Genomic DNA, 27188 nt, shown 5'->3' with positions numbered 1-27188 from the left:
AAATACCAATTCCCTTTTTGGAACTATTATTTTTCAATTTGTTCTTAAACCTGGCTAGCTTTCCTGGAACCTTGGTTGAAGGCAGAGTGATCACATTCATCTCCAGAAGAATTGGACAGAGTTTATAGATGCACCATTGAAAGCACTTTATCCGGATGCATCACAGCTTTTTTGTATGGCCCAGGACTGGTCAGTGTGCACTTGTTGGGCCAAATAGCCTGTTCCCACGCTGTAGGAATTCCATGATACTATGGTTCTATGACCGTAAGAAAGTTGTTAGCGTTGTGAACACAGCTCAGTCCATCACATAAACCAACCTCCCATCCACTGAGGAGAAAATGAGGACTGCAGATGCTGGAGACCAGGTTTTCCTGATGAAGGGCTTATGCTCGAAACGTCGAATTCTCTATTCCTGAGATGCTGCCTGGCCTGCTGTGCTTTGACCAGCAACACATTTGCAGCTGTGATCTCCAGCATCTGCAGACCTCATTTTTTACTTACTTATGCCTGAAACGTCATTCCTGAAGAAGGGCTTATGCCCGAAACGTCGAATCTCCTGCTCCTTGGATGCTGCCTGACCTGCTGCGCTTTTCCAGCAACATATTTTCAGCTCCCATCCCCTGACTCCATCTACACTTCCCACTGGCTCGGCAAGGCAGCCAACATCATCAAAGACCCTTCCCGCCCGAGATATAATCTCTTCCAACCTCTTCCATTAGGTCGAAGCTACAAGGACAGCCTCTCCTCCGCTGATGTTAGACTTCTGAACGGGCCTCTCAAATTTTATGCATAATGTTGGCCTCACTCTCTGTGCACCTTCTCTGCAGCTGTAAGATTATATTCCTCGCTCTGTTTCTATCACCCCAATACACTGAGTATGGTACGATCTGCCTGTATTTCACGCAAAACAAAACTATTCACTGTACCTCGGTACCGTGTGACAATAATAAATTGAAGCATCAAGATAACTCGGGGAGCTTGAGTATTTCAGTGTAGCCTTGCCAGAAAATGGTACATTTTCGAGAACAACATTTGGCCCAGGAATCGTGCTACACAAGAGCTTCCTGCTATCCCTCATTGTCTCGTCCGACCCCCCCCCGCCCCTCCCCACCTCAGTCTCGCCTGACCCCATTCAGTCTCCCCTGAACCCCCCCCCTCTCAGTCTATTCCAATCTACCTCATCGGTTTATCGATTTCCTCTTAAATATAATTCAGTGATACAGCACCACCCCCAGCATCCACACTGAGGCCCACTGCATCACTCTTCCCACTCTCATGTGGAAGATGCCCGAGAGAGAGATCAGGAGGAGGTCTGTGTGGGTGTGGAGAGGGACGGGGCAGCGTCAGGACGGGGGTGGGGGGCAGTTTCCAGACCTTCATGTTTTACACAGGCTGTGTTTCTTTCAGAGGGAGACTATTTCCTCACAAACCCCCTCCCTCTCTCTCTCTCTCTCTTTCTCTCCCCTGGAGTAACAGATGCGGGTGAAGAAGCAGGAAGCCAATAGGCAGAGTGTAATCCTGCTGGCAAATGCCAATCCCAGCACACAGCTTCTCAAAGCCCTGGAGGATGTGGCTCAGGCAACAAAGGCCTTGGAGGAAGAGAGGTTCCAACACCAGCAGCAGGTCAGTCACCTGAAGGCTAGGACGCGGAGGGGGGCTATGTGTGTGGTTTCTCTCTGCCCTGCACCCCCCCCCCCTCAGTCTCTCCTCTTACATCCCTCCCCAGTGTCTCCCTGACACCAATGTTCCATCAGTCTCCCCCGACACCTCCTCAGTCTTGCCTGAGCCTACTCAGTCTCTCCCTGACCATGATGCTCCCTCAGTCTCCCCCTGATCCCCCTCAGTCTCTCCTGACCATGATGCTCCCTCATTCTCCCCCTGATCACCCCTCAGTCTCTTCCTGATCACCCCTCAGTCTCCCCCTGATCCCCCTCAGTCTCTCCAGACCATGATGCTCCCTCATTCTCCCCCGATCACCCCTCAGTCTTCCCCTGATCACCCCTCAGTCTCTCCAGACCATGATGCTCCCTCATTCTCCCCCGATCACCCCTCAGTCTTCCCCTGATCACCCCTCATTCTCCCCCTGATCCCCCTTCAGTCTCTTCCTGACATCTGACCCCCTCAGTCTCCCCCTTATCACCCCCAGTCTCTCCCTGACCCGTACACTTCCTCAGTCTCCCTAACCACCCCCCGTCTCCCCATGACCCCTGACCCCCAGTCTCCCCTTGACTGTCCCACAGTCTCCCCATGACCTTGACATTCCTACAGTCTCCCCCAAGCCCCCTCAGTCTTTCCCTGACCCCTGACACCCTCAGTCTCCCCCGATCACCCCTCAGTCTCTCCCTGGTCACCTCTCAGTCTCCCCCTGAGCCCTACGCTTCCTCAGTCTCTCTAACCATCCCCTGTCTCCCTATGACTCCTGACACCCCCAGGCTTCCCCTGACTACCCCTCAATCTCCCCATGACCCCAATGCTCCCACAGTCTTCCCCTGAGTCTCCTTAGTCCCTCCCTGACCACCAGCCACCCCACCCTCAGTCTCCCTCTGACCACCTTCAGTTTCTCCACTGACCCCCAGTCTCTCCCAGAACTCCCAGTCTCTCTTTCTGACACCTGACGCCACGCACCCACCCACCCCCCCACCAACCCCAGTCTATCTTTGACCCTTGACCTGATCTGGCCTCCATGTGACTCCAGACCCACAGCTATGTGGTTAGCTCTGAAATGCCCCCTGGGCAATTAGGGATGGGCAATAAAAGCTGGCGTAGCCACTGATACCCACATGCTGGCTGTAATTTATGGTGCCCTGAGGATGTGACAGGTGCTACATAAACACCTCATTCTGGAAGTCACTTGCAGGGTTGGTGGTGAAGACGGAAACAGTGGCAATGAAGGGTGGCGAGCCTGTGGGTAAGTGGGATTGTAAGCCTGGCCTGTTGGAGAGGCTCACTCCCAGTTACCGAGAGCTCAGGCCTGTCTCAGCAGTAACCTCACTGACCTCTCAGAGATTTACCTTCACCAACAGGTCCAAGAGCTACAGAAACAGATTGACGAATCAAATTCCAAGCAGGAAATCGACCGTCTTCAGGTGCTGCTGCACTTAATGGAGGATGCGAAAGAGGAGATGGGGACGAAACTCATGGAGGCCGAGAGGAGGAACGCAGAACTGGAGTCTCAGGGTCAGAACAACGTTCATACCACTCTGGTTCTGGTTCACACATGTCCTGGGAGGGTTTGATGGGGACAGTGTAGAGGGAGCTTTACTCTGTACCTAACCCCGTGCTGTCCCTGTCCTGGGTGTGTTTGATGGGGACAGTGTAGAGGGAGCTTTACTCTGTATCTAACCCCATGCTGTCCCTGTCCTGGGAGTGTTCAATGGGAACGATGTAGAGGGAACTTTACTTTGTATCTAACTCCGTGCTGTCCCTGTCTTGGGAGTGTTTGATGGGGACAGTGTAGAGGGAGTTTTACTCTGTATCTAACCCCGTGCTGTCCCTGTCCTGAGAATGTTTGATGGGGACAGTGTAGAGGGATCTTTACTCTGTATCTAACCCCGTGCTGTCTCTGTCCTGGGAGTGTTTGATGGGGACAGTGTAGAGGGAGCTTTACTCTGGGTCTAACCTGGTGCTGTCCCTGTCCTGGGAGTGTTTGATGGGGACAGTGTAGAGGGAGCTTTACTCTGTATCTAACCCCGTGCTGTCCTTGTCCTGGGAGTGTTCGATGGGGACGGTGTAGAGGGAGCTTTACTCTGTATCTAACCCCGTGCTGTCTCTGTCCTTGGAGTGTTCGATTGGGATGGTGTAGAGGGAGCTTTACTCTGTATCTAACCCCGTGCTGTCTCTGTCCTTGGAGTGTTTGATTGGGATGGTGTAGAGGGAACTTTACTCTGTATCTAACCCCGTGCTGTCTCTGTCCTTGGAGTGTTCGATTGGGATGGTGTAGAGGGAGCTTTACTCTGTAGCTAACCCCGTGCTGTCTCTGTCCTGGGAATGTTCGATGGGGACAGTGTAGAGGGAGCTTTACCCTGTATCCAACCCCCATGCTGTCCCTGTCCTGGGAGTGTTTGATGGGGACAGTGTAACGGGAGCTTTACTTTGTATCTAACCCCGTGCTGTCCTTGTCCTGGGAGTGTTTGATGGGGACGGTGTAGAGAGAGCTTTACTCTGGGTCTAACCTGGTGCTGTCCCTGTCCTGGGAGTGTTCGATGGGGACAGTGTAGAGGGAGCTTTACTCTGTATCTAACCCCGTGCTGTCCCTGCCCTGGGAGTGTTTGATGGGGACAGTGTTGAGGGAGCTTTACTCTGTATCTAACCCCGTGCTGTCCCTGTCCTGGGAGTGTTTGATGGGGACAGTGTAGAGAGAGCTTTACATACTTTACCAGACAGTGTAGTTTGGAGAGTAAGTTTAGGAGCTGTGAGGTAATGGGGAACAGTACAGAAAACTAATCCTCTCTGTGCTGGTGTGAGATTTATTCAGCAAACAGTTGATTGTAAAGCAGATGAAAAGTGCGGTGTTGGGTCTATGGTGATAAATAAGGACGGGGTGTAGTCTGATATTCGAATTAATGTTTTGAGCCTTAAAATCATAGATCATAGAGCCATAGAGATGTACAGTACAGAAACAGACCCTTCAGTCCAACTCGTCCATGCTGACCAGATATCCCAACCCAATCTAGTCCCATTTGCCAGCACTTGACCCATATCCCTCCAAACTCTTCCTATTCATATACCCATCCAGATGCCTTTTAAATGTTGTAATTGTACCAGCCTCCACCACTTCCTGTGGCAGCTCATTCCATACACGTACCACCCTCTGTAACAAAATCTTAAACTGAGCTATGCAGTGTATCAGAAAGAAGTCGGGAATTTAGCCAGCTTCATACATTTGTTCCCACTTGATGGGTTTGCTGATGTGACTGGAAATGAGGCCCTGGAAAACTGCACCCTGCCTGAACTGGCAATGACTTCTGGTTTGGACTGTGTGAGTCTGTTCTGTAGTAGAGCATTTCAGAATTCCGGTCATGTACTGCACGCGTGACTCAGAGTGCAACAGTGAACTGTGTTTCAGACTTTCTCTGGAGTGGGGTCCTCATGACGTGTTGGAAAATAAACGGTAGTTCTTCGGATTTCTGGTGTCCGCAGTCGTTTGAGTTTTCTTTTTGAGAAACTCCAGGAGATTATTTCATATATTAATCCACCTGCTTCACCAAGTTTAAATTGCCGCATCTGCCAGTAGCATGGGTCACTGGATGACCAGTTCAGCATTATTACCACCACCCTGTCAGATTATTCATCAAACCATGGCTCCCGAAACCCCAGGATAAACGTTAGGGAGACTCGAGTGATGTGGCTGTTTCCAGAAGGTCACCTGATAATATACAATATTCTTCACGTGGAGTCAGCCAGGGGAAAGCTCAGGGTCAGCAACAATCTGAAACGATGCTCCGGTTTCACTGAGTTGAGCCTGAAATGTATCTTCATTTCTATTCCTTTGTTTCCAGTGAAGGAGCTTCAGGAGAAGCTAACAACAGCTGAGGGAGAAGTGAAGGAGGAACCAATGAGACATCCCCTCCCTCCACCTCCACCTCCACCTCCACCACTGCCTCTTCCACAAGAACCACCCACTCAGTGAGTACCAGGCCCTTCCTGGCCAACACCACAAACCTCTCACCCTCCACTTCCCGCTCAACTGCCTCCGTCTCCTTCAACTCCCATCACCCTCTCAACTCACCCCCCTCCTCAACTCACCCCCCTCCTCAACTCACAACCCCTCCTCAACTCACACCCCGTCCTCAACTCACCCCCTCCTCAACTCACTCCCCCTCCTCAACTCACACCCCCTCCTCAACTCACTCCCCCTCCTCAACTCACTCCCCCTCCTCAACTCGCTCCCCCTCCTCAACCCACCCCCTCCTCAACTCACTCCCCCTCCTCAACTCACCCCCCCCTCAACTCACTCCCCCCCTCAACTCCCCCCATCTCAACTCACCCCCACCTCAACTCACCCCCTCAACCCGCCCCCCCTCAACTCACCCCCACCTCAAAACACCCCTCTCAACTCACCCCCCTCAACTCACCCCCTCCTCAACTCACCCCCGCCTCAACTGACACCCCCACCTCAACTGACCCCTCTTCTTCAACTCAACCTCTCCTCAACAAACTCACCTCCTCAACTCAACCCCTCCTCAACTCCCATCATCCTCTCAACACATCCCCTCCTTAATTCACTGGCTCCACAACTCAGCCCCTCCTCAACTCACCCCCTCAACATTCACGATCTTATCTCACACTGCCCTCTTTGCTCAACCATGCCCACTGTCTGTCTCATCCGTCATTTTCCCCTCCCTCATTTTCCCCCTCCCTCACTGTCCCACTCACCCACTGCCACTCCCTCACTCCCACTCCCTCACTTTCCCACTCACTCATTTTCCCCCTCCCTCATTTTCCCATTCCCTCACTCTCCCACTCCCTCACTCTCACTCCCTCACTCTCCTACTCCCTCACCCCCACTCCCTCACTCTCACTCCCTCACTGACTCACTCACTCACTCACTCTCCCACTCCTTCACTCCCACTCCCTCACTCTCCTACTCCCTCACTCCCACTCCCTCACTCTCCTACTCCCTCACCCCCACTCCCTCACTCCCATTCCCTCACTCCTGCTACCTCGTTGTCCACTTGCCTCCGAATGGCTCATCTGTCACCCTCTCCTCCCCCCCCCCATTCTCACCTCCTTTCTCACTATCCCCTCACTCTTCCTCCCCTTCACTCTCCTCTCATTCCCCCTTTCTCCTCCTTCCCCTACAGCCTCAGGCCCCCTCTCTCTCACTGTCCCTTCCCTTTTCCTCCCCCTTCACAGCCTCATTCACACCTCACTCTCCTCTCTTTCTTCCTTCCCTTCTTCTCTCCCCCCTCTCCTTCCCTCACTCCCACTCCCTCATTCTTCCACTCCCTCACTCTCCCACTCCTTCACTCCCCCTCCCTCACTGTTCACTCCCTCACTGTTCACTCCCTCACTGTTCACTCCCTCACTGTCCACTCCCTCACTGTCCACTCCCTCAGTGTCCACTCCCTCACTCTTCCACTCCCTCACTGTCCATTCCCTCACTGTCCACTCCCTCACTGTCCATTCCCTCACTGTCCACTCCCTCAGTCTCCCACTCCTTCACTCCCACTCCCTCACTGTCCACTCCTCACTCTTCCACTCCCTCACTCTTCCATTCCTTCACTGCTGCTCCCTCACTCTCCCACTCCTTCACTCCCACTCCCCCACTGACCACTGTCCACTTCCTTACTGTCCACTCCCTCACTGTCCCACTCCTTCAGAGGGCTGAAGGGCCTGTACTGCGCTATAATGTTCTATGTTCTATGTTCCCTCACTGTCCACTCCCTCACTGTCCACTCCCTCACTGTCCACTCCCTCACTGTCCACTCCCTCACTCTTCCACTCCCTCACTATCTCACTCCTTCACTGCTGCTCCCTCACTCTCCCACTCTTCACTCCCACTCCCTCACTATCCACTCCCTCACTGGCCCACTCCCTCACTGCCTCCTCCTCCCTCTCCACTCCTCCCCACCCCCTCGGTCCCCCCTCTCTCTCCCCCTCCCTCTCTTTCGCTCTGTCTCTCTCTCTTGTCCCTGCACCCCCCCCCCCACACACCCTCAGTCCCCCCTCGCTCTCTCTCACTCCTTCCCACCCTGCTGCTCCTCCCCACTGTTTCCCTGGTTGTGGGAGGTGACCTTTGACCTTCCTCATGGTGATGTTGCCTATCCTCGGCCTGTCTCCTGCTCCAGTTTTGTTCCTCAGGGGAGGCCGCTGTTGGCTGGGTTTTTGGTGATGTGTCTGTCCTCCTGATGAGAGTGTCTTTCCCCCTTCCCCGCCCCCACCCCACAGCCCCTTGGCCGAGTTACTGAAGAGAAGGCAAAAGAATCAAGCAGGGGATGGGCCGAATAACCAAGGTCAGTGAATCCAATGTCACAGAGGCAGGTAATTCCCCGGGTTTGGCAGGGGTGGGAGGGGGTGGGTGGAGTTGCGGGTTGGATGTTTATTGGGGTTCCACAGATCCCCCCAATACAACTTGGTGGGCATTTTATCACCTGGATGATGAACGCAATGGATCAGGGACCTTATTGGTCTTGAGGGAGGAGGGATATGTCAGGGTGTGCTCTCTGGTTTCTCCTTGATCCTGAACAATGATCCATGGGGCCTGAGTTTGGGTTGAGTATCGCTCGGACAAACCATGGGAAATATGGAGGCATCTAACTAAGAACTGGACACCTACCAGCCATTCCTGGCCATATCTGTGGCAGCAAGAAGTCTCAGGTACAGAACAACAATCTGCGTTTATCTAGCCACCTTGAATGGAATCTTGGCCAAAATCTGAGAGATCGTCCCCACCCTGTCATCTCACTGTCGCCGTTAACAGAATGGTCATGCACATGCAAAGAGTCAAACAAAAAACATTTACCTCCTCAGTAAATGGCCCAAAATACCTCATGGGGTCACAGGTCAATGCTGTCAGGCTCTCTGATGCTGTCAACTACACCCCAGCGCAATTCCAATCTCCCTACTCCAAATATCCCCATCTGCAACTTGACTCAACAATCATCAAGGGCTATATTGATGGACCTGGCTCTCCTGGTCCTCAGGATATTCCCCCCTAGGAGGGTCAATGCGTTGAGAAGCCACTGTGGACCCCACTGCCCATGTGCCTGATCTCCTGTGTCAACCCTGAGCTCTTCTCAACCCTTTCTGGACTGGTCAAGACCATCCAACATCAGTGAGTTCACCAAGTCCATCCAGGCTGCAGTTAGGGGGTCATTCCAAATGCTGACCCACGCTGTTCAGGAACACCCACACAGGAAGCTGGGCATAAAGAACTCCCTCTAACCAGTGACCGGGCTATCGCTTGGCTATCTGTGACAGGGCACATGCTAAAGAGAAAGAACATTGAGCCATCCATTATCAAGTGCTTCACGAAACAGATTACGGCATCAAAGCTCATCAGGAGATCCTTGGGGCAGGTGACCCGGTCCATGGGATTTTCCGGGAACATGGTAGAGGTGGGATGGGGAGGTTGGCCTGGCATGGGGGTTCCTGTCACAACTCACAGTCTAAACCTGTACAACACAGAAGGTCCCACCACAGAATCTCCAGCCTCCCAGCCCTAGCTGAAGGTGTGCTGCACTGTCAGAGGCACCATCTTGGCATGAGACATTCATCTGAGTCTCCATGTACCCCCTGAGGCAAGCGTTAAACATTCCTTGACATTATTCCAAGGAAGAACAGGGACATTATCCTTGGTGTCCTGGCTCATCCTAAAAGGAAAACAGGTGATCTGGCCCATTAGGGCTTTGTCATTTGTGGGATCTTGCTGTGCACACTTTAGCTGCCATGTTACCTGCAGCACAATTATCACTCCGCTCACAAACACTCAGGAGCTGTAAAAGCGGTGGGACAACCTGGGGTCTGGATAAGCGCTATCTAAATTCACGGAATATCTCGGGTCGATATAATGCATTCCTGAAGAAGGGCTTATGCCCGAAACGTCGATTCTCCTGTTCCTTGGATGCTGCCTGACCTGCTGCGCTTTTCCAGCAACACATTTTCAGTTCGATATAATGCAACCCACGTTCAGCCATTAATTCACCAACCTGCCCATCTCTTGTCCCTTCAGTACTGCTGGTGAAAGATGCGTTTTGTCAGAGCTTAGCATCGGCACACTTTATAAGAAAGCCAACATTGATACCATGAGAGGAGTGTGCTGATTGGTAGATGTGCTTCCACTGAGAGTGCGCCAGTTATTCAGACCGACACTTAATATCAGCACATGGTTTAAAATTTCAGTCAGGGTGACTCTGATAAGTCAAAGCATTCCTCTGGTCTCTTCTCACTCTTTCTAGACTCAGTCAATCTCAATGATCTCAAGGTGAAAGCTGTCAATGAGATGATGGACAGGATTAAACGTGGCGTTGTCCTGAAACCCACCAAAAGGAAGGCGGAGGTACGATAGCGCAAAGTTGAAGCCGTGAATCGTACTGCCATGTTTATTCAGGCCTCTTTGAAATTAGCCCCCATGTGCCAACCCTTGCCATAACCCCACAAACTGAACCTCTTGCAGACCACAATACAAATACCAAACAACAGGCCCTTCACCCATCAAGACTGTGCTAACATGTGATGCTTTTTTAAACCATTCACTTCCACACTGCTCGTACCCCTCTATTCCCTGCCTTGTCAAAATGCCCCTTAAATGTTGCGACTGTATCTGCTTCTAACACATCCTTTGGTGGCACATTCCAAGCACTTACCACCCTCTGTCTAAATAAAAGCCTGCCTCTCACATCTTCCTTAAACATACCCCTTTTACTTTAAACCTACGTCCCCGAGTAATTTCTACCCTGGGATAAAGACTATCCATTCTGTCCATGCCTCTCAGAATTTCGTAAACATCTATTAGGCCGACCCTCATCCTTCCAAACAATATAGAGTTTGTCCGATCTCTCCTTGAGGCTAATACCCTCAGAACCAGGCAGCATCCTGGTACATGAGTTCCATTCACTATTTTCCAACCTAGCGGAACTTTGCCTGAATCTGGGGAAATTTGGAGAAATGATAGCAACATAGCAACAAACTCAGCAGACCCTTGCTTTAAGAGCGGGGGATTAAAGCCCATCAGGATTCTGGCTCTTGTCAGTCCACCGCTGCAACAATTCACTCAGCACCACTTCCCTGGTGATTGTGGTTTTGTTTCATCCCTTCCTGATCTCCCTTATTGCTGTTCTGGGAAGTAACTTGTATCCTTTATAGTGAAGCTGAAAATGTGTTGCTGAAAAAGCGCAGCAGGTCAGGCAGCATCCAAGGAACAGGAGATTCGACGTTTTGAAGGGCTTACGCCCGAAATGTCGAATCTCCTGTTCCTTGGCTGCTGCCTGACCTGCTGCACTTTTCCAGCAACACATTCTCAGCTCTGATCTCCAGCATCTGCAGACCTCACTTTCCCCTCCTTTATAGTGAACTCCTGATTGCAATTCCCCTCCAAGCCAGTCACCATCCTGACTTGGAAATATATTGTTGTTCCTTCAGTATCGCTGGGTCAGAATCCTGGAATTCCCCCACCAAGGGCATTTTCCAGCACCACACTTTTCGATTCTGACTCACCAGCATCTTTCTCCTGGCATTGTGGGTCTACCTATTACCCAGAGGTCTGCTTCTATCCTCCTAAACCCTAATGATTACAGGTTCAGACTGCTCAACTACTCCTCACAAGACAACCCCTTCATCCCTGGAAACTTCTATCAACTGCTTCCAAGGTCAATGTATCACTCTGTCGAAAAGGACATCAGCACTGTACACAGCAACTTTTGGGACAGTCTGACCAATGCCCTGCAATTTTCCCCAATTTTTATTCTCAACTGGCAATAAAGGCCAACATTCCACAGAATCCTACTTTTACAGGATCTCTACAATGTGTAAGCAAACCATTCGGCCCATTGAGTCCACGCAGACCCTCCGAAGATTGTCCCACCCACTTACCCGACCCCTGTAACCCCACATTTCCCATGACTAACCCACTTAGCCAGCACATCCCTGGACAGTACGGGACAATTCAGCATGGCTAATCCACCCTAACCTGCACATTCTTTGGATTGTGGGAGGACCCGGAAGAAACCCACGCAAACACGGGGAGAATGTGCAAACTCCACACAGAGAGTCGCCTGAGGGGGTTCCGCTTGCCCTCCCAATCACTTGCTGTACCTATATGCTAGCAGTTGGTGATTTATGTACTAGGACACCCGGATTCCATTGTCCACACTCCCCCATCACACACTCTACACCCATTTAATCCCCCTCCCACAGGCTGCCCGTGTCCACACTCCCCCATCACACACTCTACACCCATTTAATCCCCCTCCCACAGCCTCCCCGTGTCCACACTCCCCCATCACACACTCTACACCCATTTAATACCCCCATTACTAGACGCCTGGAGGAAGAACGCCTCATCTTCCGCCTCGGAACACGTCAACCCCAGGACATCAATGTGGACTTCAACAGTTTCCTCATTTCCCTTCCCCCACCTCACCCTACTTCCTAACTTCCAGCTCAGCACTGTCCCCATGACTTGTCCGGACTTGTCCAAGCTGCCTAGCTCCTTTTCCACCTATCCACTCCACCCTCTCCTCCCTGACCTATCACCTTCATCCCCTCCCCCACTCACCCATTGTACTCTATGCTACTCTCTCCCCACCCCCACCCTCCTCTAGCTTATCTCTCCACCCTCCAGGCTCTCTGCCTTTATTCCTGATGAAGGGCTTTTGCCCGAAACGTCGATTTCGCTGCTCGTTGGATGCTGCCTGAACTGCTGTGCTCTTCCAGCACCACTGATCCAGAATCTGGTTTCCAGCATCTGCAGTCATTGTTTTTATCTCATCTATTTCCCTACAGTCTATATCTTCCATATCCTTTTCCACAGTAAATACTGATGCAAAATGCTCATTTAGTATCTCTCCCATTTTCTGCGGCTCCACACAAAGGCTGCCTTGCTGATCTTTGAGGGAAGAAAGTGAGGTCTGCAGATGCTGGAGATCAGAGCTGAAAATGTGTTGCTGGAAAAGGGGCCTTATTCTCTCCCTAATTATCCTTTTGTCCTTTATGTATTTGTAAAAACCCTTTGGATTCTCCTTAATTCTATTTGCCAAAGCTATCTCATGTCCCCTTTCTTCCCTCTTTTTAGGTATACTCCTACTGCCTTTGTACTCTTCTAAGGATTCACTCGATCTATCCTGTCTATACCTGACATATGCTTCCTTCTTTTTCTTAACTAAACCCTCAATTTCTTTAGTCATTCAGCATTCCTTACAACCACCAGCCTTCCCTTTCACCCTGACAGGATATACTTTCTCTGGATTCTTGTTATCTTATTTCTGAAGGCTTCCCATTTTCCAGCCGTCCCTTTATCTGCCCCCAATCAGCTTTTGAAAGTTCTTGCCTAATACCGTCAAAATTGGCCTTTCTTCAATTTAGAACTTCAACTTTTAGATCTGGTCTATCCTTTTCCATCACTATTTTAAAACTAATAGAATTATGGTCGCTGGCCCCAAAGTGCTCCCCCACTGACACCTCAGTCACCTGCCCTGCCTTATTTCCCAAGAGTAGGTCAAGATTAGATTAGATTACTTACACTTTGGAAACAGGCCCTTCGGCCCAACAAGTCCACACCGACCCGCCGAAGCGCAACCCACCCATATCCCTACATTTACCCCTTACCTAACTCTACGGGCAATTTAGCATGGCCAATTCACCTAACCCGCACATCTTTGGACTGTGGGAGGAAACCGGAGCACCCGGAGGAAACCCATGCAGACACGGGGAGAACGTGCAAACTCCACACAGTCAGTCGCCTGAGTCGGGAATTGAACCCGGGTCTCAGGCGCTGTGCGGCAGCAGTGCTAACCACTGAGCCACCATGCTGCCCATGAATCACCGAAAACGTCAATCATCCTGCTCCTTTGATGCTGCCTGACCTGCTGAGCATTTCCAGAAATGCATTTGCAGCTCTGCTCTCCAGCATCTGCAGTCCTCACATTTTCCTCTTCAGTTAATATACTCAGAAACTGTCTTTTGGATTGACATGAACAGAAACTGCATCTCTAATAAGCACCATTGAATTCAGTAAACTTTCTGAGTCGCTTTCAATGGTTTCCCACATTGGTTGCCACCTCAGCTTATCCTCCCCAGCACAGCTGTAATCAAAAATGTCACTCCCCCTCCTCTCTTGCCTCCCTTTTATCCTTCCTGTAGCATTTGTATCCTGGAACATTAAGCTGCCAGTCCTGTCCATCCCTGAGCTATGTTTCTGTAATTGCTTTGATATCCCAGTCCCCTGTTCCTAACCATGCCCTGAGTTCATCTGCCTTCCCTGTTAGGCCCCTTGCATTGAAATAAATGCAGTTTAATTTATTAGTCCTACCTTGTCCCTGCCTGCCCTGACTGTTTGACTCACTTCTGTTCTCAACTGTACCCGTCTCTGATCGATCTCTTTCCTCACTATCTCTCTGGGTCCCACCCCCCCACCTTACTAGTTTAAATCCTCCCAAGCAGCTCTAGCTAATTTCCCTGCCAGTATATTAGTCCCCTTCCAATTTAGGTGCAATCTGTCCTTCTTGTACAGGTCACTTCTACCCCAAAAGAGATTCCAATGATCCAAAAATGTGAATCCTTCTCCCATACACCAGCTCCTCAGCCATGCTTTCATCTGCTCTATCCTCCTATTCCTGCCCTCACTAGCTTGTAGCACTGGGAGTAATCCAGATATTACTACTCTGGAGGAGCTCCTTTTTAAATTCCTGTCTAACTCCCTGTAATCTCCCTTCAGAGTCTCAACCTTTTCCTTCCCAATGTCATTGGTTCCAATGTGGACAATGACCTCCTGCTGGCCCCTCTCCTCCGTGAGAACATTCTGCACCCTCTCTGAGACATCCTTGATCCTGGCATTAGGCCTGGCCTTACCACCCTTCTTAAACAGTGGCACCACGTTAGCCAACCTCCAGTCTTCCGGCACCTCGCCTATGACTATCGGTAGTTCTAGGGTACACCTGATCAGGTACTGGAGATATATCCACCTTTACGCGTTTCAAGACATCCAGCACTTCCTCCTCTGTCATACGGACATTTTGCATGGTGTCACCATCTATTTCCCTACAGTCTATATCTTCCATATCCTTTTCCACATTAAATACTGATGCAAAATACTTCTAGGCTATTTTCAACTATTTTCTGCACCTGTTCATGACATTTCGAAGAGCTATGCACCTGAATCTCCAAATCTCGTTGAACATTCACTGTACATAATCTTGTGTTTTCTGAAAAATGCCCTGAGCTAACATTTTCAGTCCAAAATAGATAACCTCACACTTGCTTATATTAAAGTCCATCTCCTGCAGCCTTGTCCATTCACCGAATCTATCAATATCCCGTTGTAACTTTACGCTGTCCACAACGCTGTCGTCAACACTGTCCACAGCGCTGTCCGATTTGGTGTTGTCAGCAAGTTTGAATATTTCACTTTTCATGCCATTATCCAGATCGTTAAAGAATATTGTGAATAACTGAGGGGCCCAACGCAGAGCCCTGTGGGACATCACTAGTCATGTCCTTCCAATTTGAATACTTACTCGTTAATCGACGTTTCGGGCATGAGCCCTTCTTCAGCAACACATTTTCAGCTCTGATCTCCAGCATCTGCAGTCCTCACTTTCTCCTACTCACTCGTTAATCAAACTCTTTGTATCCTGACACTCAACCAATTTCCCATTCACGTCAGTAATTTGCCCCCATTTCCTTGGGCTTCCACCCTAGTGAACAGTCTCTTATGTGGGTCTTCATCAAAAACCTTCTGGAACTCCATATGGACAGCATCCATCGACTTACCTCCATCCACCATCTTTGTCAGCTCTTCAGGCATGAATGATCAGATAATCTGATTTAATGGGGCGGTATGTCTTGGTCAGGGGACTGGGAACAGGTTCCTGATTTCCTTTGAAACTGGGCAGCACGGTGGCACAGCAGTTAGCACTGCTGCCTCACAGCGCCAGAGACCTGGGTTCAATTCCCGCCTCAGGCGACTGACTGTGTGGAGTTTGCACATTCTCCCTGTGTCTGCGTGGGTTTCCTCCGGGTGCTCCGGTTTCCTCCCACAGTCAAAAGATGTGCGGGTCAGGTGAATTGGCCATGCTAAATTGCCTGTAGTACTAGGTAAAAGGGGTAAATGTAGGGGAATGGGTGGGTTGTGCTTCGGTGGGTGGGTATGGACTTGTTGGGCCGAAGGGCCTGTTTCCACACTGTAAGTAATCTAAGCTCAAGAGGATATTTTGTATCTGAAAGGGCGATCGGTTTAACGTGTTTGTGAGGGGCAGCACCATTGACAGTGCAGCACTCCCCTCCCACTCCCACAGTGACATCGAACACACATACAGTCATAGAGTCATAGAGAGATGTACAGCACAGAAACAGACCCTTCGGTCCAACGCATCCATGCTGACCAGATATCCTGAACTAATCTAGTCCCATTTGCCAGCACCCGGCCCATATCCCTCCAAACCCTTCCTCTTCATATACCCATCCAGATGCTTTTAAATGCTGTAATTGTACCGTAGAGTCATACAGTCATAGAGATGTACAGCAGGGAAACAGACCCTTCGGTCCAACCCGTCCATGCCAACTAGATATCCCAACCCAATCTAGTTCCACCTGCCAGCACCCAGCCCATATCCCTCCAAACCCTTCCTATTCATATACCCATCCAAAAGCCTCTTAAATGTTGCAATTGTACTAGCCTCCACCACATCCTCTGGCAGCTCATTCCACAACATGCATCATCACAGGGTGGCATGGTGGTACAGTGGTTAGCACTGCTGCCTCACAGTACCAGGGATCCAGGTTCAATTCCAGCCTCGGGTGACTGTCTGTGTGGAGTTTGCACATTCTCCCTGTGTCTGCGTGGATTTCCTCCGGGTGCTCTGGTTTCCTCCTGCAGTCCAAAGATGTGCAGGCCTGGTGAATTGGCCGTGCTAAATTGCCCATAGTGTTAGGGATGTGTAGCTTAGGTGCATTAGTCAGGGAAAATGTAGAGTAATGAGGAATGGATCTGGTTGGGATTCTCTTTGGAGGGTCAGTGTGGATGTGATGGGCCGAAGGGCCTGTTTCCACACTGTAGGGATTCTAAGACTCTCCGTGTGAACCTTCTGACTGAGAGGTGAGAGTGCAACAATCTCAAACACAACCAGCACAGAATTTCAAACCACTTGATATCAAACTGGTTAAAACAAAATGACTTGACAAAAAACAGTATCAGAAACTGCTGTAAAAACCCATCTCATTCAACAATATCCTTTAGGGAGGGAAACCTGCTGTGTTGTTTTTACCTGGTCTGGCCAACACATGAATTCAGACCCACAGTCACTGATCCTTAACAGCCCTCTGAGATTTCACTGTATCCTCTCAGGGAGTCTGGGTAATGGATGACAGCAACAGCCATGTCCCAAGGAGCAATATTAAAATTTAACTGCATGTTCCTCTCCACAGCTTCTAGTTCCGAAACCCAGTGGGGATGAAGGCAGTGCAGTACACGCGCTGAAAGGGATACTGGTAGGTAAGGAACCTGCCCCTGACAGCAGGTCATAGGTTAAACTTCAGGCAACATCAACGCTGACTGGCAGCGTGCAGGGCTCAGGGAAGGGGGTCCCGAGCTTTGGTAGGAAGGGAGCCTGGACCTGAGGAATGTTAAATCACTCAGTCCAGACTGGGAACTGGGAAACTCCCACTGACCTAGTCCGAATGTCGTTCCCCCGAAGCTGGAAAGAGGTTGGAGGAGAATGGAGTGGTCAAAGGCTGTGAACAGATAGAGAAGGATGAGGAGAGAAAATTCCCCACCTTCATCACAGTCACATGGGAGGCCATTTGTAACATTGCTCAGAGCTATTTCAGTCCTGAGGAAGAAATGGAAACCTGAAAGGATGGGTACTAATGTTCAATTCTGGGGAGGGGTGGGAACAGACGTTGATGGGTGGCAGTATTCTCATTCGTCATGACGATAGGGCATGCTTTGCTCGTGTGGATAACCCAAGTGTAAATCCCATTTGAAGGATTCAATGACAAACAGGAAGGTCCGGCAATCCAGTTGGAAAAGCGAGAAGAAACAGAGTGAGCTGGAAGCTATCCTGCTGAGGAGGAGGAAGGTAACAGATGCCAAAAAAATTTCCGGAGAAAGAGACATGGAAAATCCAGGTATGGATTACAGAGACCAGGTGGAAGGAATAGTGAACTGGGAAGGGAGGGAGAGCTGGAGGAGGGGAGAAAGAGAGATGTGCAGAGGGGGGACAAGTTCAAGTTATGTATTTAATGTTGCCACAAGTTAAATTGAAAGTGAGTTACAGCAAATGTACACAGCAAAAAACTACAACAAGCCAGCAGGTACACTATATACAAAACCCTTCCCTTTTTCTTCAGGAGAATGCATCCTCTATAGTTTGCAAATACAAGTTACCACAGTTACCCTTTTGGTATGGTCAACAAAAAGAATTATCATTCATTCATGAGACAATGTGTACGTTCAGGCCGGTCCCACTTCCATCAGTTTCCACATATGCATCGCACACATATTTAACACATGAGGGTCTTCTCACAGTAAATGTGTGCACTGTCATTGGCTAGCTATCTGGTACCTACTTATTACCAGGTGAAAGTGAGGACTGCAGATGCTGGAGATCAGAGTCGAGAGTGTGGCACTGGAAAAGCACAGGCAGGTCAGGCAGCATCTGAGGAGCAGGAGAATCGATGTTTCAGGCAAAAGCCCTTCCCGATGAAGGGCTGACACACCTGCTTATTACCAGGCTGATGTTTCTTCTCCAGAGTGTCATTCCACAATGAGTTGTGTTGCTGTGGTAACAGTTGTTGCTGAGTTGTTTCTGTTGTTGGGAAACAGTAGATCTGTGTGACAGATAGTGGCTGTAGTCTCAGTGCAGCTGGTGAATTCATATCTTCTCAAACAGCTAGGTGTAGTGAAGACACCATTTCTCTAAGTGTGTAAATGTTTACAGTTGTGACAATATATCTGGTCATTCACATTTACCATGTACAATTGAGGTGAAAACTGCTCTGTTTCAGTCCCAAGTTGCCATTTGGGTTGACTGCTGAGAAAGTTGAATGTTTGCACTCTGACTGGTTTTTAGCTCTGGCGAAGATTTCGTGAAATTTGGCTTTTTCACTCTTCACCTTGATTTAGTAACTCCCGTCACTACTTCAGTGGCTGTTTTTCACTATTGGAAGAGAATTCTTGCTGTGCAGTGACTGGACGAGATGTATATCTTCATTCAAGTATTGTCGCCATTAGCAACTATCTCGCCTGTTTAGATTGCTACCCATTACAAGCACAGCGCTTAATCTCACACCTTCATCTCATTGCTCAGGTTTTGCCCATAGAGGACTTTGCTTCCTTTCCTCAGTGGGGACTTAATGAGGCAGACTTGATTAGGGAGATTAAGGTGAAGGAATGCCTCAGGAGCAGTTAGAGAGGGAGAAGCTGAACTCAGTTGTAATGGTGTTACAAGTTAGTAAAGATCCTTACTAAGACTTAACGGAAGAGCTGGCCAGCGTAGATTGGGAAAGAAGCCGAGCCAATAAGATGGTGGAGCAGGGATTTCTGGGGGCAATTTGGGGAGACACAGCAGAAATTCATCCCGAGGAAGAGGAAACACACCCTAAGGGATAGATGATGCAACCATGACTGACATGATTTGGAGATGCCGGTGTTGGACTGGGGTGCACAAAGTTAAAAGTCACACAACACCAGGTTATAGTCCAACAGGTTTAATTGGAAGCACTAGCTTTCGGAGCGACGCCCCTTCATCAGGTGGTTGTGGAGGACACAGAATTTATAGAGCTCTGAAAGCTAGTGTGCTTCCAATTAAACCTGTTGGACTATAACCTGGCTGACAAGGGAAGTCAGAGACAGTATTAAAACAAAAGAAGAAAGTACACAATGCGGTGAAGGTTAGTGGGAAGCCTTTACAAACCAGCAGGAGATAACGAGAAAAGCACTAAAGGGTAAGAAGGTAAAATAAGAGGGAATGCGAATTAATACAAATGGTTAATCAGGCGGGGTCTAGATTAGAATGGTGCTGGAAGAGCACAGCAGTTCAGGCAGCATCCGAGGAGCAGCGAAATCGACGTTTCGGGCAAAAGCCCTTCATCAGGAATAAAGGCAGAGAGCCTGAAGCGTGGAGAGATAAGCTAGAGGAGGGTGGGGGTGGGGAGAGAGTAGCATAGAGTACAATGGGTGAGTGGGGGAGGGGATGAAGGTGATAGGTCAGGGAGGAGAGGGCGGAGTGGATAGGTGGAAAAGGAGATAGGCAGGTCGGACAAGTCCGGACAAGTCATGGGGACAGTGCTGAGCTGGAAGTTAGGAACTAGGGTGAGGTGGGGGAAGGGGAGATGGGGAAACTGGTGAAGTCCACATTGATGCCCTGGGGTTGAAGTGTTCCGAGGCGGAAGATGAGGCATAAACTGAGAGGCAAGAATGGACGTTAGACCACTGGAAAATGTGGTTGGAGAAGTAGGAATGGGGTAAACAGAAATGGTGGAGGAATTGAATTGGTACTTTTTAAAATTCATTCATGCAACATGGGTGTCACTGGCTGGGCCCAGTATTTATTGCCCCTCCCTAGTTGCCCCTTGAGGTGAGGTTGAGCTGCCTTCTTAAACTGCTGCAGTCCATGTGCTGTGGGTCAACCCACAATGCCCTGAGGGACGGAATTGCAGGATTTTGACCCAGCGATAGAGAGGGAACGGCGACAGTCTGTACCTCTCTATTCCCTGCCTATTCATGTATCTGTCAAGGTGTCTCTTAAAAGTTGTCATTATTTCTGCTTCCACCACCTCCCCTGACAGTGCATTCCAGGCACTTACCAGCCTCTGTGTAAAAAACGTGCCTCTCACATCTCCTTTAAATGTTCCCCACCTTTTACCTGAAACCTGTGTGCCCTAGCAATTGTCATTTCTACCCTGGGAAATAGACTCTGACTATCCATTCTATCTGCAGTTCTCACAATTTTGTAAACTCCTATCACATTTGGATAGCGTCACCTCAGTCCTCAGGATTGGCCACTTTTCCCAGCATTCAGTCTGGCAGGTCACACACACACACACACACACACACACACACACACACACACACACAGTGTGAGGTGTGGAGACAGAGGACACTGAGGGTACACTGGGGGAAGAGGGACAGTATCTACACTGAGGCAGTGGGGTCAGGGAGGAACATTGCTGCCTGGAAATGGTAATACAGTGGTGGCTCAGTGGTTACCCCTCACCAGCACCAGGGACCCAGGGTTAGATTACAGCCCTGAGCAACATTTTGTGTGGAGTTTGCACATTCTCCCTGTGTCTGTGTGGGTTTCCTCCGGGTGCTCTGGTTTCTTCCCACAGTCCAAAGATGTGCAGGTCAGGTGGTAAAAACAAGGAATGCAGATGCTGGAAACCAGAGGCTAGATTAGAGTGGTGCTGGAAAAGCACAGCAGGTCAGGCAGCATCCGAGGAGCAGGAAATCAATGTTTCGGGCAAAATCAGGAATCAGGAAGAGAGGCAGGAAGCCTCCAGGGTGGAGAGATTAATGAGAGGGGGTTGGGGGCTGGGGAGAAGGTAGCATAGAGTACAATAGGTGAGTGGAGGTGATAGGTCAGGGAGGAGGGTGAGGGAAGGTAGCAAAGAGTACAATAGGAGAATGGGGGTGGGGATGAAGGTGATAGGTCAGAGAGGAGGGTGGGGGGAGGTAGCAAAGAGTACAATGGGTGAGTGGGGGTGGGGATGAAGGTGATAGGTCAGAGAGGAGGGTGGGGGGAGGTAGCAAAGAGTACAATGAGTGAGTGGGGGTGGGGATGAAGGTGATAGGTCAGAGAGGAGGGTGGGGGAAGGTAGCAAAGAGTACAATGGGTGAATGGGGGTGGGGATGCAGGTGATAGGTCAGAGAGGAGGGTGGGGGAAGGTAGCAAAGAGTACAATAGGAGAATGGGGGTGGGGATGGAGGTGCTAGGTCAGAGAGAAAGGTGGGGGAAGGTAGCAAAGAGTACAATGGGTGTGAGGGGGTGGGGATGAAGGTGATAGGTCAGAGGGGATGGTGGAGTGGATAGGTGGAAAGGAAGATAGCAGGTAGCACAAGTCATGGGGACAGTGCTGAGCTGGAATGTTGGAGCTGGGGTGAGGTGGGGGAAGGGGAAATGAGGAAACTGGTGAAGTCCACATTGATGCCCTGGGGATGAAGGTTAGGTGGATCAGTCATGCTAAATTGCTCAGGGGTGTGTAGGTTAAGCGCATTGGCCAGGGGTAAATGTAATGGGGTAGGGGATTGGGTCAGGGTGGGTTGGTGTGGACTCGTTGGGCCGAAGGGCCTGTTTCCAGACTGTAGGGATTCTATGAGGTAGAGACAGAATGGCTTATGGGGGAAGGGAATGAGTTAGAGAATGAGGGAGAGAGGGACAGAGAGTTGGAGGGAACAGGGGAAGAGCGAGTGAAGGGATCAGGGAGAGGTAATGTTGGCCCCTGTTCCACAGCAGCAGTAGCACCTCCCACTGGCCGAAGTGAAGAGATCAGCCCCAGGTTCCTCCCAGCCTCCAGCACACACCGAGCCAAGGGGCTGAAGAGAGGTCTGTCGGTGCAACAGAGCAGGAGAACCTCGGATATCACGGCCCTGAACAGGAGGAGCACAGAGCGGCCAGAGAAGCCAGCAGAACCCTGAGGGACTCGGACCCCCAGCACAGCCTCAGTGGTTCAGCCAATCCATCACCCCGACCCCTCCCCTCCCCCCAACCTTCTCCTCTCCCTCTCGTGTAATGCAGAATAAAGTAACTATCACTGGAATTAAGTGTATAACAGTGTGTTACATCAGCCTTCAGAGAGACGGATTGGACCTGTGTGTTCCTGTTCTCAAAGTAGGAGCAAATTACTGCAGCTGCTGGAACCTGAACTAAAATCAACGCACACACACACACCCCCCCACACACACACACATACACATGCACACACCCACATACGCACCCACACCCACACACACACACAGACATACACACACACACACACACACTACACACACACACACAAACCATTCCTACACACACACATACACACACACTACACACACACACACAAACCCATACATACACACACACACCCACACACACACTACACACACACACCCACTTACACACACACACACTACACACACACCCACACACACACATACACACATACCCACACACACATACACACACACATACACACTACACACACAAACCATTCCTACGCACACACACCCACACACAAACCCATTCACACACACACACACATATACACACACACAAACCCATTCATACACCCCACCCCCTCCCCCCTCCCCAACACCTGAGTGAGTGAGTGAGCTGTCATCTCTTTATTACACAGCACCTCTGCAGCTTTGAGCTGTCGGTGAGGAGCTGGCAGGGCTGGGAGGTCATGAACGCCTGTGGGTGTCCCAGTGGGAACAGCAGCCTGCCTGACTTGGACATGACCTTGACATTGGCAGCTCACTGTCAGCCCTGAGCCAGGAACTGGGCAAACCGCAGCGGGAGCTCATCTCCCAGCACCAGGTGGGACCCAGCTCTGAGAACAGCCACATACCATCAGACCCCGGAATACCCACCCCCTATCTCCCTCTCTCTGTCCCAGTCTCTCCCTCTCTCTCTGTCCCCCGTCTCTCTCCCTCTCTCTGTCCCAGTCTCTCCATCTCTCTGTCCCAGTCTCTCCCTCTCTCTCTGTCCCAGTCTCTCCCTCCCTCTGTCCCAGTCTCTCCCTCCCTCTGTCCCAGTCTCTCCCTCTCTCTGTCCCCCAGTCTCTCCCTCTCTCTGTCCCCCAGTCTCTCCCTCTCTCTGTCCTCAGTCTCTCCCTCTCCCTGTCCCAGTCTCTCCCTCTCTCTGTCCTCAGTCTCTCCCTCTCTATGTCCCCAAGTCTCTCTCCCTCTCTCTGTCCCCAGTCTCTCCCTCTCTCCGTCCTCAGTCTCTCCGTCTCTCTGTCCCCAGTCTCTCCCTGTCTCTGTCCCCCAGTCTCTCCGTCTCTCTGTCCCCAGTCTCTCCCTGTCTCTGTCCCCCAGTCTCTCCCTCTCTCTGTCCCCCAGTCTCTCCCTGTCTCTGTCCCCCAGTCTCTCCCTCTCTCTGTCCCCCAGTTTCTCCCTCTCTCTGTCCTCAGTCACTCTCTCTCTGACCCCCAGTCTCTCCCTGTCTCTGTCCTCAGTCACTCTCTCTCTGTCCCCCAGTCTCTCCCTGTCTCTGTTCCCAGTCTCTCCCTCTCTGTTAGGTAAAAACAATGACTGCAGATGCTGGTAATCAGATTCTGGATCAGTGGTGCTGGAAAAGCACAGCAGTTCAGGCAGCATCCGAGGAGCAGGAAAATCGACGTTTCGGGCAAAAGCCCTTCATCAGGAATAAAGGCAGTGAGCCTGAAGCGTGGAGAGATAAGCTAGGGGAGGGTGGGGGTGGGGAGAAAGTAGCATAGAGTACAATGGGTGAGTGGGGAGGGGATGAAGGTGATAGGTCAGGGAGGAGAGGGTGGAGTGGATAGTTGGAAAAGGAGATAGGCAGGTCGGACAAGTCCGGACAAGTCATGGGGACAGTGCGGGGCCGGAAGTTTGGAACTAGAGTGAGGTGGGGGACGGGGAAATGAGGAAATTGCTGAAGTCCACATTGATGCCCTGGGGTTGAAGTGTTCCGAGGCGGATGATGAGGCGTTCTTCCTCCAGGCGTCTGGTGGTGAGGGAGCGGCGGTGAAGGAGGCCCAGGACCTCCATGTCCTCGGCAGAGTGGGAGGGGGAGTTGAAATGTTGGGCCACAGGGCGGTGTGGTTGATTGGTGCGGGTGTCCCGGAGATGTTCCCTAAAGCGCTCTGCTAGGAGGCATCCAGTCTCCCCAATGTAGAGGAGACTGCATCGGGAGCAATGGATACAATAAATGATATTAGTGGATGTGCAGGTAAAACTTTGATGGATGTGGAAGGCTCCTTTAGGGCCTTGGATAGAGGTGAGGGAGGAGGTGTGGGCACAGGTTTTACAGTTCCTGCGGTGGCAGGGGAAGGTGCCAGGATGGGAGGGTGGGTTGTAGGGGGGCGTGGACCTGACCAGGTAGTCACAGAGGGAACTGTCTTTGCGGAAGGCAGAAAGGGGTTGGGGAGGGAAATATATCCCTGGTGGTGGGGTCTTTTTGGAGGTGGCGGATGATTTGGTTTATGCGAAGGTTGGTAGGGTGGAAGGTGAGCACCAGGGGCGTTCTGTCCTTGTTACGGTTGGAGGGGTGGGATCTGAGGGCGGAGGTGCGAGATGTGGACGAGATGCGTTGGACGGCATCTTTAACCACGTGGGAAGGGAAATTGCGGTCTCTAAAGAAGGAGGCCTTCTGGTGTGTTCTGTGGTGGAACTGGTCCTCCTGGGAGCAGATACGGCTGAGGTGGAGGAATTGGGAATACGGGATAGCATTTTTGCAAGAGGTAGGGTGGGAAGAGGTGTAATCCAGGTAGCTGTGGGAGTCGGTGGGTTTGTAAAAAATGTCAGTGTCAAGTTGGTTGTCATTATTGAAGATGGAGAGATCCAGGAAGGGGAGGGAGGTGTCAGAGATGGTCCAGGTAAATTTAAGGTCAGGGTGGAATGTGTTGGTAAAGTTGATGAATTGCTCAACCTCCTCGCGGGAGCATGAGGTGGCGCCAATGCAGCCATCAATGTAGTGGAGGAAGAGGTGGGGAGTGGTGCCGGTGTAATTACGGAAGATCAACTGTTCTACGTAGCCAACAAAGAGACAGGCATAGCTGGGGCCATACAGGTGCCCATGGCTACCCCTTTGGTCTGGAAGAAGTGGGAGGATTCGAAGGAGAAATTGTTGTGGGTGAGGACCAGTTCGGCCAAACGAATGAGAGTGTCGGTGGAAGGGTACTGTTGGGGATGTCAGAAGAGGAAAAAATGGAGGGCTAAGAGGCCCTGGTCATGGCAGATGGAGGTCTAGAGGGATTGGATATCCATGGTGAAGATGAGGCGTTGGGGGCCGGGAAACGGAAGTTTTGGAGGAAGTGGAGGGTATGGGTGGTGTCCCGAATGCATGTGGGGAGTTCCTGGACTAGGGGGGGATAGGACAGTGTCGAGGTAGGTAGAGATGAGTTCAGTGGGGCAGGAGCATGCTGAGACAATGGGTCGGCCAGGGTAGTCAGGCTTGTGGATCTTGGGAAGGAGGTAGAACCGGGCAGTGCGGGGTTCCCGGACTATGAGGTTGGAAGCTGTGGGTAGGAGATCTCCTGAGGTGATGAGGTTCTGTATGGTCTGGGAGAAGATGGTTTGATTAAAGTCTGGTTGAAGATTTGTAGCTCGGGTGTCCGTTGTTGTGGTTCTGTTCGCCGAGCTGGAAGTTTTTGCTGCAAACGTTTCGTTCCCTGGCTAGGGAACATCATCAGTGCTGTTGGAGCCTCCTGTGAAGCGCTGCTTTGATGTTTCTTCCGGTATTTATAGTGGTTTGTTCTTGCCGCTTCCGGTGTCAGTTTCAGCTGTAGTAGTTTGTATGTGGGGTCCAGGTCGATGTGTCAGTTGATGGATGTTCTTGCCGCTTCCGGGTGTCAGTTTCAGCTGTAGTGGTTTGTATATGGGGTCCAGGTCCATGTGTCTGTTAATGGAGTTTGTGGATGAATGCCATGCCTCTAGGAATTCCCTGACTGTTCTCTGTCTGGCTTGTCCTATGATGGTTGTGCTTTCCCAGTCAAATTCATGTTCCTGGTTGTCTGAGTGTATGGCTACTAGGGATAGCTGGTCGTGTCGTTTTGTGGCTAGCTGATGTTCATGGATGCGGATTGTTAGCTGTCTTCCTGTTTGTCCTATATAGTGTTTTGTGCAGTCCTTGCATGGTATTTTGTAAACTACGTTAGTTTGGCTCGTGCTGGCTATTGGGTCCTTTGTTCTAGTGAGTTGTTGTCTGAGTGTGGAAGTTGGCTTGTGTGCTGTTATGAGTCCTAAGGGTCGCAGTAGTCTGGCTGTCAGCAACAACACCCCCAGATTCTATGGACTACCCAAAGTACACAAACCAGACATCCCACTCAGACCCATAGTATCACTACCAGGGACACCAGCATACAAACTGGCCAAAGAACTACAACAAAAACTGAAACACCTAGTCAGCGGATCCAAACACTCCATACAATCAACACAGGAATTCTTGGACATCATCAGGAATACACACATAGACAAAGAAGAAACCATGGTATCATTCGATGTGACAGCACTGTTCACATCAATTGACAAAACCCTAGCCAGAGAAACAATAGCCAACCTACTGGACATACATAACAGAACACAGGAGGCCGAACCTATCAACAAGGACGGCATACTTAAACTACTAGACCTGTGCCTCACCACACACTTTACATTCAACAATCAGATATACGAACAAATCAACGGAACACCCATGGGATCACCAATCTCGGGACTCATAGCAGAGGCTGTTATGCAAAGGTTAGAACAAACAGCCATACCACAAATTCAACCCAAACTCTGGGTCAGATATGTCGATGACACCTTTGTAATCATCAAAAACACAGATATAGAAAAAACACACCGAATCATCAACGCCACACTC

At 50.5% G+C, this 27188-nt stretch overlaps 1 protein-coding gene across 3 annotated transcripts in view; it reads left to right on the top strand.

The window, feature by feature from the left end:
• Positions 1 to 22416, top strand: part of shtn2 (shootin 2) — a 67560-nt gene extending 45144 nt beyond the window's left edge. Inside the window, exons 9-16 of one of the 3 annotated variants that reach the window (XM_060828047.1) lie at positions 1477 to 1623; positions 3024 to 3177; positions 5499 to 5625; positions 7891 to 7955; positions 9900 to 10000; positions 17083 to 17145; positions 17643 to 17784; positions 22113 to 22416. In XM_060828047.1, coding sequence (XP_060684030.1) covers positions 1477 to 1623; positions 3024 to 3177; positions 5499 to 5625; positions 7891 to 7955; positions 9900 to 10000; positions 17083 to 17145; positions 17643 to 17784; positions 22113 to 22294 — 981 coding nt within the window. In that variant the 3' untranslated portion in view covers positions 22295 to 22416. Of the gene's footprint in view, positions 1 to 1476; positions 1624 to 3023; positions 3178 to 5498; positions 5626 to 7890; positions 7956 to 9899; positions 10001 to 17082; positions 17146 to 17642; positions 17785 to 22109 lie in introns of all 3 variants that reach the window. The other 2 variants (XM_060828037.1, XM_060828052.1) reach the window with 2 other exon arrangements.
• The last annotated feature ends 4772 nt before the right edge of the window (positions 22417 to 27188 follow it).

Source organism: Hemiscyllium ocellatum, chromosome 1 (genome assembly GCF_020745735.1).
Source record: "Hemiscyllium ocellatum isolate sHemOce1 chromosome 1, sHemOce1.pat.X.cur, whole genome shotgun sequence".
NCBI classification, from domain to species: domain Eukaryota; kingdom Metazoa; phylum Chordata; class Chondrichthyes; order Orectolobiformes; family Hemiscylliidae; genus Hemiscyllium; species Hemiscyllium ocellatum.
This window is presented reverse-complemented; position numbering and strand designations above follow the sequence as displayed.